The sequence below is a fragment of the Condylura cristata genome, unplaced genomic scaffold, assembly GCF_000260355.1.
Source record: "Condylura cristata isolate star-nosed mole 26May11 unplaced genomic scaffold, ConCri1.0 scaffold00002, whole genome shotgun sequence".
Lineage (NCBI taxonomy): Eukaryota > Metazoa > Chordata > Mammalia > Eulipotyphla > Talpidae > Condylura > Condylura cristata.
Genome location: NW_004567103.1, coordinates 49,540,869 through 49,557,827, shown reverse-complemented (window position 1 = coordinate 49,557,827; position 16,959 = coordinate 49,540,869). Strand labels below are relative to the sequence as shown.

General features: G+C 32.8%; 1 protein-coding gene across 1 annotated transcript in view; it reads right to left on the bottom strand.

Annotated features, from left to right (window-relative positions):
* Window positions 1-16,959, bottom strand: part of TTC21B (tetratricopeptide repeat domain 21B) — a 59,639-nt gene that overhangs the window by 39,120 nt on the left and 3,560 nt on the right. The window contains exons 2-12 of the mRNA XM_004674584.2: window positions 16,579-16,708; window positions 16,380-16,490; window positions 14,514-14,680; window positions 12,135-12,257; window positions 10,133-10,290; window positions 7,956-8,040; window positions 6,135-6,233; window positions 3,821-4,013; window positions 3,268-3,365; window positions 2,755-2,955; window positions 129-258 (exon numbers count right to left, since the gene is read on the bottom strand). Coding sequence (XP_004674641.1) covers window positions 129-258; window positions 2,755-2,955; window positions 3,268-3,365; window positions 3,821-4,013; window positions 6,135-6,233; window positions 7,956-8,040; window positions 10,133-10,290; window positions 12,135-12,257; window positions 14,514-14,680; window positions 16,380-16,490; window positions 16,579-16,708 — 1,495 coding nt within the window. The remainder of the gene's footprint in view (window positions 1-128; window positions 259-2,754; window positions 2,956-3,267; window positions 3,366-3,820; window positions 4,014-6,134; window positions 6,234-7,955; window positions 8,041-10,132; window positions 10,291-12,134; window positions 12,258-14,513; window positions 14,681-16,379; window positions 16,491-16,578; window positions 16,709-16,959) is intronic.

The following is a 16,959-nucleotide window of genomic DNA, read 5'->3' as shown; positions in this document are numbered from 1 at the left end:
AAAAAAAACCAAAACTCCTTATTTGTATACATTATATTTGTACACATACATATATGGAATGTTTAAGTTTATTTACCTGCGTTTTCTTCAACTTCTGAAAACAAAGGTTATCTTAAGTTATTTCCTACCTGACAAATACTTTACTTTTGCTATTAGGAAGACAGCTTGCAGAAGACCTGGCACAGTTCTTACTATCGTCTCCAGAACTGAGGTGCAACGCCGGAGAAGCGGTGAAAGAGGTTGCCCTGGACTTGCAGGCTAAACAAAACAAATTAGCACATTATTTTATAAGTTATAATATTTTGCTAAAATAAATGCATATTAATTATAATATAAATAGCAGAACTTGATTTTTCTAAAATTTTTCTTAACCTACTTGTTTTCCAATAACTTTTCTATGATTACATTAATGTTAATTAATATCCCTGGGATCTATGAAGAGATGACATAAGTAATTATGTAATTATTATACAATTGCTGATTTGATAACATATGAAAGGACATATCTGACCAAAGACTCTATCAAGAAAACTTAACTTTTTAAAGGATAGCTAACTGAGAGGTACAGTTTCTCACTAGAATTGAGAGTCAGAGCAATATGAGTTCTAATTCTAGACATGCCTGCGACTTATGGACTTACTCAATTCAGTAACTTTCACTGCCTTCTGGTATCCAAACATAATAGTTATGAGTAGACTAAGTGATGGGACCATGTCTGTAATGCCAGAGAGTTCTTAAGAATCTTCTAATAATTTCTGAGGAAAACATTATAAATGTTAATTAGGTTATCATCCTAATAAAGGTTATATTATAGGAAAAATAGAATGGCAGTGGACTAAGGACCCAGTTACCACTCAGTACTTTATTTTCTACTCTACTCACAGTTTTCCTTAAGTCCAACTGCTAGAAAAATTCTTTAAATTGTTGAACTAGATCATGCTGGAAACTCTATTGCTGCTTCCAGCTTTACTCAAAATTGAAGGCAGACAAATTACAATTGATCTGGTTTCTGGTGCTAAGACTTCTCTTTCTCCTCTTCCTCATTGTCTCAGCCACGCTCAATACCTTGTGTGTTTCTTAACACACCTTCAAACATTGTTCAAATTTTACCTCTTAAAGAGGCATATCAGGCTACCTAATCTAAAATTACAATCCCTGGTTCTGTTATCTTTTTCTGTGATCTTTTAACACACTATATTATTGACTTGATTATATTCTTACTCCTATACAAAAGATTACAAGAGGGCTAGGTAATACTTTGCTTTTACACAATTATTTTCTCAGCTCAAACAGTTCCTGAGCTCAACAAACTCTATAAACATCTGTTGAATGAATTCTGAATACCAAGTGAATACTGGAAATACATTCCAATTTCTAAGCAACTGAAAACAGACCAGGACTGGGGAAAGTGAGATCAATCAAGGTGTGATTCTTATAGGGGTAAAGTAAGAAAAAAATTATCCAAGTCTGGAAAAGGACATGATGATTAATAAAAAATATCAGTTCCTAAGGAAAGGGTTATTATCCCCTTTTCCTTGTTAACACAGTTACTGAAGCTATAGATCAGAGGAAATGCTTACAATGCTGGTTTTAGCATAAAGCATCTCATAGTACTTGTCATGATATTCCTGTTTTGAACGGTCAGTTGAATATAACAAAGTTACGCTATCTGCTTCTCTCTATAATAAAGAGTTTGATCCAATCTGACGTTTTAAACTACATTAATTTGGAAAGAACTCTCTGGCAGTACAACACATGCTCCCATCACTTAGACTATTCATAACTGTTAATGTTGGGATGAGACCATATTGATTGTTTTAGAGCTAAATAAGGGAGATCATTAATGATAACAAGGAGCATATAAATGAGATGATCAGAATCCAAAATGATAATGATAATCTGTAATCAGGTGAATCTGAGAAGATAAAATTTCATAGGGATACATGTAGAGTCATACACTTGGGTCCAAAATTACAATGAACAGTTTTAAGGAGTTAACTGTCAAATCAGTAAGGATTGACAATGTAATTTGAGTTATAAAAAGAACGCTGCATGGATATATATCCAGAACTGGTGAGGAAAAGGATCTGTTCTAGGTCTTGTGGGTCAACCTTGTATTTGGAATAGTGCGCTTAATGAACAAACAAAAATCAAAAACTGTCTCTCCCCAGGCTCTCTACTAGTGTTGTCACATAAAAAATAAATGGTTGAAAACCTGGAATTGTTTTGTCAGGACAAGAAAATTAATTTAAAAAACTAGATTTGTTTCATGAATGAGGAATGATCCTTGCATTTAAGTAACAGGATTTGCTCTCTGTCACTCCAGAAAGCAAAAGGGGATCAGTAAATGGTGGCATTTTTTAATACAAAGCAATCTGATTAACCTAAGAAATGTAGTTTAATATCATAGTTCTATAATAAGAACGGAATTTGTGAGAGCACCCAGAGGTTGCATGCACTTAATAAGGATGCTACAGAACAGACTCAAATATAAAGTACATAAACTAGGTGATGTCTAATAGTTATTCTAAACATTTTAATATTTTATAAATTATAACTGTTTGTAAATGGATACAATCATTGCTTGACAGTAGACATTATCATAAATATTATGATTAAAAACCAATTTTAACTAATATAGCCACAAATTGTACCATTTTAAGATAATCTAACATGTAAAAGTAAATTTATTAGCACCTCTTATAATAAAACAACGTATAAAAATCATCCTTTTGAAAATAATTTCCAACTTACCTGCATTGGGCAGAAATTCAGATATTCTGTAATAATTTCTAACAAAAAATCAGGATTTAATTTCTCAAAATACTGTATGCCAAGTGGTAAATCTTCTAACTGTGAAAAATGAGTGTCCAAAACATCATTTAACAAATTAATAACTTCTTCTTGTCGTTTATTTTTCTTCATAGCAAGAACGGCATGTAGATAGCTTAATTCCTGGGAAAAATTAGTTTTCATAAATTATAGTATTAAGTTATAAAGACATTTATTTCTACTTAGATTTCAAATGTATACTAAGTGTTATTTATGTGCAATATTTGTTCAAACTTAAATATTAGTTTGGATGGAGTTTTAGATATTGTAAAAAATTTAAAGTCTAATTTTGCATAGAGTAGACAAATATATACAATTACTTATCAAAATTGGCATATAGAAGTCTTTTATGTCATTACTAAATCAAAATATTTAAAATATGACATTTTATAAACAGTAGCTAGGATCTAACTATGATAAAATAAAATACCATACCGCAGATTTTCCAAGAGACTGCTGAATTTCACTAAGAAATTCTAGCTGCTGATCTGCATCCTGTAATTGCCCTTCTATTAATTGACAACGGATAAATCCTAAAACCAAACAAATAGTCAAAATTTACATAAATGCAGGTGGTATAGCTCCCATAGTGTAACATTTTAGATTAAACAAAAAAAAAAAAAGAGAGAGAGAGACAGAAAAATGGGCAAAAGCAAATAAAGTAGGTAAATTTGGACCTATATAAAATCTACTAAGAAATTCATAATATATATGAACTAACTCATAACTAACTCTATTTGAACAAGATATTATTTAAGAAGTAAACATGTTATTTAAAAAAATACATATTTTTTTCTATTGCTGGTAATGGAGAATAATTTATTAACTATATATATAGTTAATTTATTTATATATATTTATAGTTAACTTATTAACATATATAGTTAACTTATTAACTATAAATATATAGAAAATATATTTTCTTCTTCAATGGTGCTATTAAAGCACTTTTTATTTGCATCTTTATGAGAAATATTGGTTGTCATACCAATAAGACCATGGACATTAGTTTCATCAAGTGTCATGGCAGTCTTAAACCACTTCAATGCCTCTTTCACTTTTTCTTGGAGAATCATTTGGTGTCCAAGTTCTGTAGCAAACTCTGACTGCTGAGGGGTTAAACTAAAAGCTCTTTCTAGTAATGTTTGAATTTTTTGAAGGATGAGTTGACTACGTCCACACTAAAAAGACAAAAAAAAAATGTCATTCTAGAATCTTTCTACTCAGATGAAAGATAATTTTTTTCTCTATGAAAAAAGTGAAATAATAACCAAGAAAAAAAAACATTATTTATTATCTACAATGTTGCAAGAGTTTCCTAAATTATCACAACTTAAAGATCCTAAAGAGTAATAATGCTTTTAAAAATAGTTATCTTGGGGCCCTGCCTGGTGGTATAGAGGGTTAAAGCACAGCACTAAGAAGCTAAAGCCACTTCAGCATGAGTTAAATCTCACCACAACAGGAGGTAACCCACATGGTGCAGTAGACCTCTCCTGATCCACCTGCTGCTCCCCTAAGTAGTGTAGTTTGTCGGTCTGCCTGTTCTGCTCCCCACTATGTCTCTGGTGAATCCTCTCACCACCCCTGCACCTCTGGCCAGTACCCCAGTTCTGTATGCATAAATAAATCTTTAAAAAGAAATAGGTATCTTGAAAGGTATACTTATTCTAATGATGTTGCTATATAAACATTTTTAGAACTATTTTTTAAAAAATAGTCTCATGATTTAAACAGTAGACTATGTAAAAAATAAATACATATTTGCTGTGGAAAAAAAAACTTTGAAAAAAGTTTTAAATTGGATTATAGGTGATATACTTACTGAATTAAACATTAAGACAGGGATCTGCTTTCCCCTAAGAGCAGGTGTGCCACCAGTGAAAATATTTTAAAAGATCATGTCTTAGTATCTTCTTGAAAAAAACCTCAAATATATTTCAAGAAATGTCAATACTGTTAGAATAAGTATATTTTGAAGACAAAAACCTTTAAGACAAAACACTAAAGTTGCATGAATTTTTGTTAAGTTAATCAAGACAATGTATCTGCCAATAGGTAGGTAAAAGGCAAATACCATCCTTAGATCAAACTTTTGTAACAGCAAGTTTTCTCCCTCAATTTCACGCAATCTTTGTTTTAAATAAGATGATTCGTTTTTTTCATGTTTTGTAAATTGATATCTTTTTTCAATTTTACATTTACTAATTATTTTACCCATGTGTACCTTTTTATTTTTTTCTATTCTAATAAATTTCCAATCATCTCATTCTAAGTATTGATTTTGAGATTCTTCCTATCATTCTATTTTATCTGTAATTGGATACTTGTAATAGAAACATCTTTCCTATTATAAAAAAAAAAAAAAAAAGAAGTTTTGACCCTCCCTAGTGGCGCAGCGGGTTAAAGCACAGCACTGAGAAGCTAAAGCCACTTCCACATGAGTTCGATTCCCGCCTGCCCCAGAGGTGACCACATGGCGTGGCAGACCTCTCTTGGCCTGCCCCCTGCTCCCCTCAGCAGTGTACTTCATCCATCTGCCTGTTCTGCTCCCCAGTCTGTTTCTGGTGAAGCCTCTCGCTGCCCCTGCACCTCTGGCTTGTACCCCAGTTCTGTATGCATAAATAATCTTTAAAAAAAAAAAAGTTTTTCACCCACCAAAGCAGTCTGTTATCTACTTTAAAACTTATTTTTTAAATATTAATTCAAAAAAGAAGCAAATACCAACAAAAATCCTGGTCATAATTCCTAAGTACTGGTTAAAATAAACCACTTCCTGTTTCTTACATCTGGAAGGATCTTTCCTATCCTTATAAGTACTAGTACTAGGTACTACTCAACTAGTAGTACTTTGCCTGTGAAGCTTATAGTCACATCTACTTTGAAATACTTTTGTTAGAGATGTATCATATGCTTACATATGCATATTTTTACTCTAGACCATATGCTCTTTGGTGCCTAAATTTTTTTTTTTAAGATTTATTTATTTATACATACAGAACTGGGACACAGGCCAGAGGTGCAGGGGTAATGAGAGTATTTACCAGTGACAGAGTGGGGAGCAGAACAGGCTGACTGATGAAGTACACTGTTGAGGGGTACAGCAGACGGGTCAAAAGAGGTCTGCCATGCCATATGGGTCACTTCAGTGGCTGAGGATTGAACTCATGCTGAAGTGGCTTTAGCTTCTTAGTGCTGTGCTTTAACCCACTGCGCCACCAGGGAGGGCCCAGTGCTTAGACTTTTATGACTTACTTTATATTCCCAGCTACAGAGCTCTGATATAATGGAGGTACACTTACAGTTCTACTGAAGGCAATTGTCATAGTAAAATAAAGTTGAGCATTCTGTGGTTCCATGATGTCCAAAGCATTGGTTAAGTTTTCCAGCGTGGTGCCAGCCTAAAACAAAAGTATGTAGTATAATTTTAAAATAAACTAAGACAACAAGAACATAAATCATGATAGACGCTAATATTAATATTTTAAGAGATCTTTGTTTTTTCAAATACACCCTTCCAATTATTCATATGTCATAAAATGTATAAAGAGGTCTTTTTAAAAAGCTCAATTAGTTATATGAAGAATAGAGTTTTAGGGTGAGTCTCTTTAACATACATTATTGAATGAAAAATGTGGGGTGGGTAAAGAAACCCATAATATTCAATTAACTATACACAAGCCAAGCTCCCTTCCCAATAACTCATGATGCATATGAGAATGAGACTCACATTTTAGCAAATATTAGTATTATATGAAAATATAGACTGGTTTATACTTAGTATAAATAATTTCAATGTCTGGAAAATTTACTCAAAAGTTGTTCCTTCTAAGATTCTTTTACTATTTTTGAAGTATTTTTAAGCACTGTCACAGTGACCAATTTAACCAAAATAAACACAATGTATTTACTTCAGACTGAATTTCGGCAATCCAGCCCATAGTCAATGTGTTCATTACCAGAGAAACATACCTTATAATAAAGTCCAGTGGGATCTCATTGTAACCTATTTAACTTATGCAAACTCAATTAAAATGTATATTAATCATATATATTACTGCATGGCAAATTACTTATTTTCTATTGAAGTAACACTGGTTTATTTGTATTTTATTGTATAAACACTGGTTTATTTGGCAGTATAGGATCCCCTCACTTTGGTTATGGTCATCACCAAATCACCAAAGCACCTACATAGTCCATCTCTATCATGCTTCCTCTCAACTTGGTGCTTGTCTCCTTTGCCCTCAGAATGCCTCAGTTCTACAGCTTTCAAGTACTAATTTTTGATTTGGCTTTGTCCGACCTTGTTTTTGCTTTCTGTATATTCCAAATCTGGTATTTGTCTTTCTCCTAACTTACTTCACTCAGTATTAATTCCTTCCAGGATCATCTATGTTGCTGCAAATGGCATCAATTTATCTCTTTTGGTGGCTGGATAGTATTCCATTGTGTATATATACCACATCTTGATACACTCATCTGTTTGGGGGCATTTAGATTGTTTCCACAGTTTGACTATTATAAGTAGTACTGCAATGAATATGGGAGTGCAAGTTTCTGCATGGGAAACTTATATTGTGAATAAGGAATTTTTTTTTTTTAAAGATTTATTTATTTGTGCATACAGAACTGGGGTACAGGCCAGAGGCTCAGGGGCGGCGAGAGGCTTCACCAGAGACAGACTGGGGAGCAGAACAGGCAGATCTACAAAGTACACTGCTGAGGGAGCAGCGGGCGGGTCAGGAGAGGTCTGCCACACCATGTGGTCTCCTCCGGGGCAGGTGGGAATCGAACTCATGCGGAAGCGGCTTTAGATTCTCAGTGCTGTGCTTTAACCCGCTGCGCCACCAGGGAGGGCCGTACATGACTTTTTTTTAACTTAATGATTTTAGAAGCTTACATTGGAGGACCAATGTAAGGAATTTTTAAGGGTAATTTTAACTACATGACTTTTTTTTTAACTTAATGATTTTAGAAGCTCACCTAATGTTTTCTAAGGCATATTTCTAGGAATCAACTAAAAATTACCACACATTCTAAAATAGCTTTTCAAGGCTCTAATGTGTGTGTACAACTAATTATGTTTAATACAAGAAACATAAATAGTACATCCAACTTACCTTCTCTATATTCCCTTCCCTACACAAATAGTAAAGAGCCAGCATTCTTAGAGCTTCCACATTTTGATTATCTTGAAGCAGTAACCTGCAGAAAAATATTTCACTTAAAGATGAAGTAAATTTAACATATTTTCTTTTATTTCTGGGTCTGAAAAGTTGGTTTGCTGATCTATTTCACTGTCTTTTTATAAGTGAATCTTCTTTATGAAGATTATCAGCCTCACTACTTAAAAAGAATCTATACATCTTAATTTTAATATGTTTAAAAAGGATATGTATAGATTATACCAGTTTCACTAAATTCTATACCAATCCTGAGTAAAGTATTGGCTAACTAGACCAACAATCTATCAAAAGAATAATTTACCTTGAACTAGACAGGTTTAATATAAAAAGTCCAGGAATGTACAGACAAGCTGAATATTAAAAAATCTACTAATGTAATTCAAAACATTAAATAGACACCTAGTTTATAAGAACAAATTAAAAAATACTGTGGAAGATATCCAACAAATGATAACAAAAGCAAACAGTAAAAAATATGGAAAAAATTATAAAAATTTCTATAGACCTTTGCTCAAGGACATGTAGCAAAGGAACTAATGAAATGGGGTAACACTATAAGGTTTCTTATTAGGGATGACGTGAAACATTGAAATATTAATCCTTTCTTTTTTGACCCTCTTTGAATATGTGTCTTCTGCTATACTGAGCAGTTATCTTGACAACTGCTGGTAAGTACTTTACTATGCACTGACTATTGACTCAGATATTTTTCTTGCATTGGTCATTGAAATGTGGACAGAAATGGCAGAGTGCCATGCTGAAGTTTCATAGGCATCCCTTTCTACATGTCCTCTTGCATCTCTGCTATGAAATTGAGATGAGACTGCTCTGGTAGCTGCGCTCTTTGGCTTATTTACTGAGGGAACAACACTTATTCACTGAGTTGCATTCTTTTTTAGAAACTGTATTACTTTAAATTTTTTTCTGTATTGAGGTAACATTGGTTTACAACACTATATCAAGGTGGAGGTTTACATTGCTTCAGATGCACATTACCACACCATACTTACTACCAAAGCACCCACAAATGCTGAGGTGCATCCTTACTAGGGTAATGAAGTGCCATACCACCCAGCTAATGTGACCTTACGGCAGAGTCCCAGCCAAGCCTGCTCTAGCTCTGCCAATCCGACATGACACAATCAAACGTGAGAAGTGAGAAATAAGTGCTTATGAGCATATGCTGTAAAGTTTATAGTTGATTGTTATGCACCAATAGTTGCCTGATAACATTCATTTTTGGCTTAAAAATTTGTTCCCAATAAATTTATAGAGTTAACCCTAAGTCAATTAACTCAAATTGACTGTAACTCAAACTATACAGTGGGTTGAATGTAACCTCAACATAAAATAGGATGAAATGCTTGTTTCTCTAACTTAAAAAAAATAACAACAGTACAAAAAAAGGCAAAAGGGGAAAAGAAGAAAGAGGGAGGGTCACCCTCCACTGATTTTACATTTCAGAAGAAAAACTACCGAAAGAAATTCTTTTTCAGAAGGAAAATAATCTTTGTAATAAAAAAACAAACCTTTGACCTGGCATGTTTGCTCCCTCTCACCTTTCCATTCTGACTTCACTGCCTGCCTGCTGTAATCCTTTCTATTGCTCCAATAAATAACACACACTCTACTTGCTTTTCCTACTCTGTTAAGTTCTCTCCTGCCTGGTGTGCTCCCTTCGCTCAAATATCATGTTCTCAGTGAGGTCTTCCCCCACTATTCATAAAATAAAACCCCTTCTCCCACCCCCCATTTCACTTTGCTGCTTCCTTTTTTTCCCAAAAAACTTGCATCTTGCTAACATATTATATAACTTATTTGCTCTGATTATTTGCTTCCCTCACTTGAATATAAGCTTCGTGAAGGCAGAGATATTTGTCTGTCTGTATAAGTGTCTAAATCACTCCTCAGGTATTTATTATTAAATCAGTACATTCCACTTTATGAACAGTGCAATGTTATGTTTTTCCTCAAGTCTATCCCATTTGGAAAAACCAAATTTAAAGAATCTCATGATAAAACAACAGCAGCATAGATTTTCTTTCTTTCTTTCTTTCTTTTTTTTGAAATGATACCCAGACCCAAAGACACTTATTTTTTTTTTACTTAACCTCTGTGCTGTCTCAACTGTCTGGTCCCAATCCTGCAAAGCTAGTTGCAATTTCATTTTCTTTACAAAGGCAGGAAGGAAACTTGGAAAGTTCATGATTATCTGGTTCACAGTCTCCAGGGCACCTGAGTAATTCTGGCGCATCTCGAGGCATTGTGCCTAGAAGGAGACAACAAGGGTCATCAGACAGAGAGAGGTTTCCCGACACAGGTAGGGAACTCATTTTGAAATTTTTCTATATTTTGCTTTTCTGCAAATCAGAGTGGTCACCTTTATAATCAGAAAAAAACATTTCTAACATATTATATGACTTATTTGCTCTGTAATTTCTTACCAATCCAAAGTTTTAAAATATCACAAAACAATAGAAATATTTTATATAAGCGACTTTTTGTTTTAAAATGCCCTTTAAATGACTGAGAAATATGATGACTAGGATAAATATATCTTAATGTCATAAAAAAATGCCTTGAATAAAGAATGCTCCGTATTTAGAACAGAAGAAAATATATTATTATATTAAAGTATTTTAAAGTTATTTGTAAGTACCATCTAAAATTAAGAGACTTCATACCTTCAAAAAATTTACCTCAGACAAAGCCTAAAATAAGCAAAAAATAAGTCCTTTTACCTCAACATTTCACCTAAGGAAATAATTAGATAACACTACAAAGAAACATATAGATTATATTTATAGAAGTGTTATTTGTAAGAAAAAATGAGAACAACCCAAATAGTCCATAGAGAATTAAATTATAACATATCTATTCAATAAAACTCTAGGTGATCATTTAAAGTGATTATGTAGATGTGTATATCTGTATTTATTAACATGAAGAAATGTTACCTATAATAATATTCAAGTGGTTGGCTGTCTCCAGGAATGATATCTATTTTGTATTCAGATGCTGTAACATCATAAAAATTATTTACAAAGTTCACTTAATACTTCTATAGTCAGAAAATAAGTAAAATTATAAATACATCTAAATTTTAAGAACTGACAATGATACACATTTATCACTTATCAAATTTTTTAAAATGCACTCTTAGTATTTTGAAATAAGTTTAGTCCTGATATAGCCCAATTAAAAAATAAGCATTTAATCTCAATCAATTTATAATATTTAATTTTGCTGAAGCAAAATTAAAAAGGAAAAAACAAAAACAAAAACAACCCTCAAGTTCAGGAGGCATCAATGAGTTTAGCAAAAGGGTCCAAACCAAACATTTCCATCTAGCAATGATTTCTGACTGTTTCAGCTGCTCATTCCTCACAATGTAAGTCAGATCATGTTACTTCTCTATTCATCAGCTGCCTAATCATTGAATTCAAAACTAAAGCCAAAGGCTTTACAGACTCTCCTACCTCTTCTCATCCTCCCACACCTGCCTTCTTTCCCTATTATGTTCACTTCATTCAGCTCTGGTTGCCTGGTGTCGTGGCAAAGCCTTGAGCATACCTTATAGGACTGAACCTATTATAAACTCTATTTGTAATACTTTCCCTATGTGCCCAAAAGGCTTCAACCCCATCTCCTGTAAGTCTTTGCTCAAATGTCACATTCTCTGATTACATCATTTAAAATTGCAAGCTCAGACCTCAACTCTACATCTCCCCCTTTCCCTGATTTATTTCTCCATCACACTGACCACCACCTAATATATCACATACTTAATTATTTTGCTCCACCAGCAGAATAAAAGTAGGAAGTTTTATTTTGAAGTCTTATATATATTGGATACTAAAAATTTGCTGAGTAAATAAGTATGAACCATAACCACCTATAATTAAAACCAGTTAAGGTTTTGGGAATTTGGTATGGAATATATTTCCCTAGTTTATTGATCACCGTCCTATGCAAATGCAAATACTTCCTATGGTTTAGAGTTTAAAAAATAATGTGAAAATTAATCTTTTTGAGCTGTTTCATTTTCTTAGGTTTCAAGTATATTGTGAATACATTTTAAAACATAATTTACTTAGCCTAACTCCAACTCACCTTGCCCAGCATAGCAAAAATGTCATTTCCATCTTGTAATCCCTCTTCAAAATATCTTAGTGCCTTTTTAGGATAAGGCTCTTTTCCTCTTGTAATATCAAGCCATGCTCTTAAAACCTGTCCCTGTAAATAAATAATTATAATCATACTTTCATTTTGGGGGGAAGGAAGTAAATACTAAAATAAATAGTAAAAGAGGTAACCTTAAAGTCATAATTAAAAATTAAGTAGTATATCAAATAATTGTATAAACAACGAAACTGTACAATAATGTTACTGTTGAATCACTGCTAAAAATATAGAATCTTGGGGCTATATTATGAATTTCCAGCCTTTAATATTACTAGGACACTCAATATCAATACTAAGAAGTTTGTCAAATATTCCATTTTTGAGCACACCTTACAGGACTGAATTTATGATATGCTAAATAGCTCTTCCTTATAGCTTTGCTACTAAATTATTACTAATGACTGTTAAACACTCAAAAAATATATATAAATAAAAATCTGTTACCTCCTTTTTTGGCAAATGGATCAAATGAACTAAGATGAAATAAACAGAAGTGTTTTGCTTCACATAAATTAATAATATAATTTGGCAGCTACCTCCTTAATCTTTTATGACTAGTCCAATAAGTTTCAAATGAGAGGATAAAGTCTCAAAATTAAAAACAGAAGAAGTTATGGTTACCTTTAGAAATGTTAGTGAACTAACGTAGGGATTATGTGAAAGGATAATGGTAGGCTACATGATGCATATAGGTAGTTTATATTTGTAATATCAAGTAAAAAATGTGAAATATGCTCTTCTGTTAAGAAATAACCTGGTTAACTCATAAGCTCTTATTTTTCTAAGATTATTTACTGCCTTATAACTCACTTGGAAAGACACATACTAGTAAAACAATGCAAATTCTCAAATTAACAAAGTCCTTATTTGACTCCCACCCTGTATTTCTATCTCAATGCAATGTCTATAATAAACATTTTTGTTTATTTCATCTTAGTTCATTTGATCCATTTGCCAAAAATGAAGTTTCGGCAAAAACAGATTTTTATATATATATATATTTTGCATGTTTAGCAATTATCAGGACACTCTAACCTTTTCTTTTCTCCAAAAGTTTGACTATCTCCATTTCACTGTTCTACTGACCTAAAATGCACCATGTCTTAAGCCAAATAGTATCACCTTCTTTCAAGATTTTCACCCAATGTATTTTCTGTTCATGATTATGAATTTTTCAGGTTTACAACCTCACTATCTAACACCTCACTTTTCTCCACTATTTATAATCAGTTGACAAGTCTTGTGAATATTTAAAAATTCTCAAACTTATACTCATGTATAATATTTTAACAAAGGCCTTCAAAAACTTTTCCTGGAAGATCTGCTCCCCAGCCTCTCTCACTAATACCCCATAAATACCATGGCCTGTACCCCATAAATAAATAAATCTTAAAAAAAAAATCAATTGGAAAATACTGCCTTTTATTACTGCATTCCATTTTCTCCTCAGGTCAGTTCGTTTTGTAATGCATTTTTAAATTAATCTGAATTTGCGTTCTAATAATCACTGCCATCACTGGAAGCATTTCCTTTATGACCTCTCAATGCCAACTGAATGAGATATAAATACCTGTACCTAGCAGTCAAGATCCTACAAGTTGTATTTACTCCAACACAACTTCAAGCCTTTTTTCCACCTTATTCTCATCTATGTGTCCTACCTGTGTTCCTGTGAGTTCTCATTATACCAGAAGCAACAGGTCTCCTTGTTTTCCTCATTTCCACCTTATCGCCCACACTGTTGACTCTACTTTCCTTTTCCATACTCTTCATCTGCTGAAACAGTATCTTGCTGGTTTTCACGCAAATGTGACTTTCTTCGCTACTACTAAGATGTTAACACTCCTTAAATAATTAATATAGTATATAGCATAAAGCAAACAATAAACTTTATTTTCCTGAGATGTTTTGTTACATCTCTCACACCATTTGTAAATTTCCTCACAATAGTTGCTATGTCTGTGCTCCTACTAGGTGATCCATTCATGAAAGCAGTTTAGTTTATCCTTGTGCTACTAATAGCACACATAATGGTGCCTTATATCTGGAAAAGTTCAGACAGGAGTGTAGGAAGGAAAGAAAGATGGGAGGGAAGACTCTTTTCAAAATATAATAAACATCATGAAAACAAACAACCTCAGAGAACCACAATTTTACATAACAATCAAGTATACTAACATAAAGCTGCTATTTATAAAGTGAGGTAGAGTGGGCAATAACAAAGAATTAAAGAGCAGATCCTACTGAGTACATAAAGAATATTAGCTTCCTTTAATGTTACTATTTCAAAGTAAGAAAATCAGTTACCTCTTTGCTACCATTTGATATCTTTATCATTCTGTCAGTATATTCTCTCGCCTTATCATGGCGACCAAGGTGCCAAAGAAATAAGCCTGCATGGTATAATACATTTGGTCCTGCTCCTTTACGTTGTTCCTTCACCTTGGCATCTGATTCCAGAATAGCTTCTCTATCTAAGAAGGAAAAGAAAGCATTAAATGAAAATTAAAGTTGAGATCAAGTATTTCCAATAGTTTAGATGATTAGGAGGGCAGATGATTTAGTTCTTTCTATAGCAGCACTATCTCATAAAAATAAAACAGAAGTCACACATGTAATTTAAAATTGCCTAGTAGCTACAGCAAAGAGTAAAAAGAAACAATTTAATTTTAATAAAATATACTATTTAATCTGACACATGTACTTATTACTTCAACACATAATTGACATAAGTTATCAATAAAATATTCTGGTTTTTCTTAGTAAATGTTTAATATCTGATATATACTTTACATCTCAATTTAGATGATAAATTTCTATAGAAATAATTAATTTTGTACTTAGACTTCATAAATGTTACAGTTGAAAAAGCAAACCCACACATTTGTTCCAAATACAACTTTTCTAAGAACTTGATAAAATATTAGTTTTAAGTTTAAAATCAAATTAAAAATCTGCTACTCCAGGCAAAACTAGCCATATTTCAAGTATTCAACAACCATGTTTTAGTCATCGTACTGCATGTGTAATGTGTACCACATTCTGCAGTTCTATGGGTCACGCTATTCTCAAGATGTAAAGGCTATGTATGCAAATATTTTAAAATAATAATGATGATGATTCCAAAATTATACAATTGTTAGAGGCATATTCTACAGGGGCACTGAAATTTCCGAACTCCTTAATCAAATTCTAAATCATAAACACTGTTCATATATTGTCATAGTGAAAAGGTAGGATAATTGCTTTTACTTATATAATTTAATACTGACTACACTCTTAAACAGATGGCATGCTTCTAATAACGCTAATCACTTCTGTTAAATCTACCATGTATGAATATACACTTAGATCACTAATGTCAACTAGAATCTAAATTAGAATCAGTATCAGTCATCTATAAGGAAAAATCAATGCCAAAGTTTAGGGCTGTGACTCTAACAGACCACTTTCCTAGAAATGACTGTTAAATAACTCTTTGAAGATACAAATTTAAAAGTAAATACGACATTAACAAGATACAAATTTATGCATTTAGGAAATAAAATTATTTCTATAAGATTACATTTTGATTGGCAATAAGATTCCATTTGCCCTGTTCCCAACACACCAACTTGAACACCTTCAGAAGTTTTCATGAAAAAGGCCTATACACCAAGGGGATTACAACTGAGATGGAAAAGGCACAAAATGATGTAAAAATAAACTATTACAATAATAAAAAAAAGTCTTATCATACAAACAGAACTCATCAGTGCGGGAGCAGGCATTATACTAAATATCTTCCAGTAGATCACACCCTCTGGGGAATAAAAACTAAAAGTAAACACTTTTAAGAAGCTTACAATACAGAAGAGTTAAACTGCGTACAGCTCTATTTTTATATTTGCACACAAATTGGCCACTGCAAACAATTTATGTATATATCTGTGCTTTGGCTGTCCTTAAACAACCCTATGCTCTAATGAAACTTATGCTAAAGGATATAAAAATGGAAGTAATATAAGCTGTATTTCTCATGCCTTATGTATGTATAATGTCAAGAAGCAATAATGATTAGCATCATAGAAAAAACATAATACAGTATAATCAGATTGAATGTTATGGCAGTTTAAAAAAACAAAATGAATTGGGTAAGAAAAATTGCCCAAGCATTGTATTTAAATACTGTACCTGGATTAGGACTCATTCTATGGGTGTATATCAGCGCAATTAGAGAACAAAGTGATATATCTTGTTTATTTTTAATAGCTTCAAATTCTCGAAGAGCTTCTTGAGTTTTACCTAAAAATAAAAACTATGATGTGAAAAATTACTCTTAGTGAGAAAGAATTTAAAACTTTACATCACAAGTTTCCTAACAAGCACATACCTTCCATTAATGTACCATAGGCATGATAAAACCTGAAGACTGGGTCATTGCCATACCTCTTCATTCCTTCATTGGCAACAAGTAACACATGATGGAAATATCTTTCTTGACAATAATAATTAATCAAAGTCTAAAAAGACATAAAACTAAATGTTAGAAAGATTCTACTGTTCTGCTGTACTCTCAAGAACAGTTATTATTTCAAAATCTTGAATAATCAAAAACTAATTTGGGCCCTCCCTGGTGGCGCAGCGGGTTAAAGCACAGCACTGAAAATCTAAAGCCGCTTCTGCATGAGTTCAATTCCCGCCTGCCCCAGAGGTGACCACATGGCGTGGCAGACCTCTCCTGACCCGCCCGCTGCTCCCCTCAGCAGTGTAC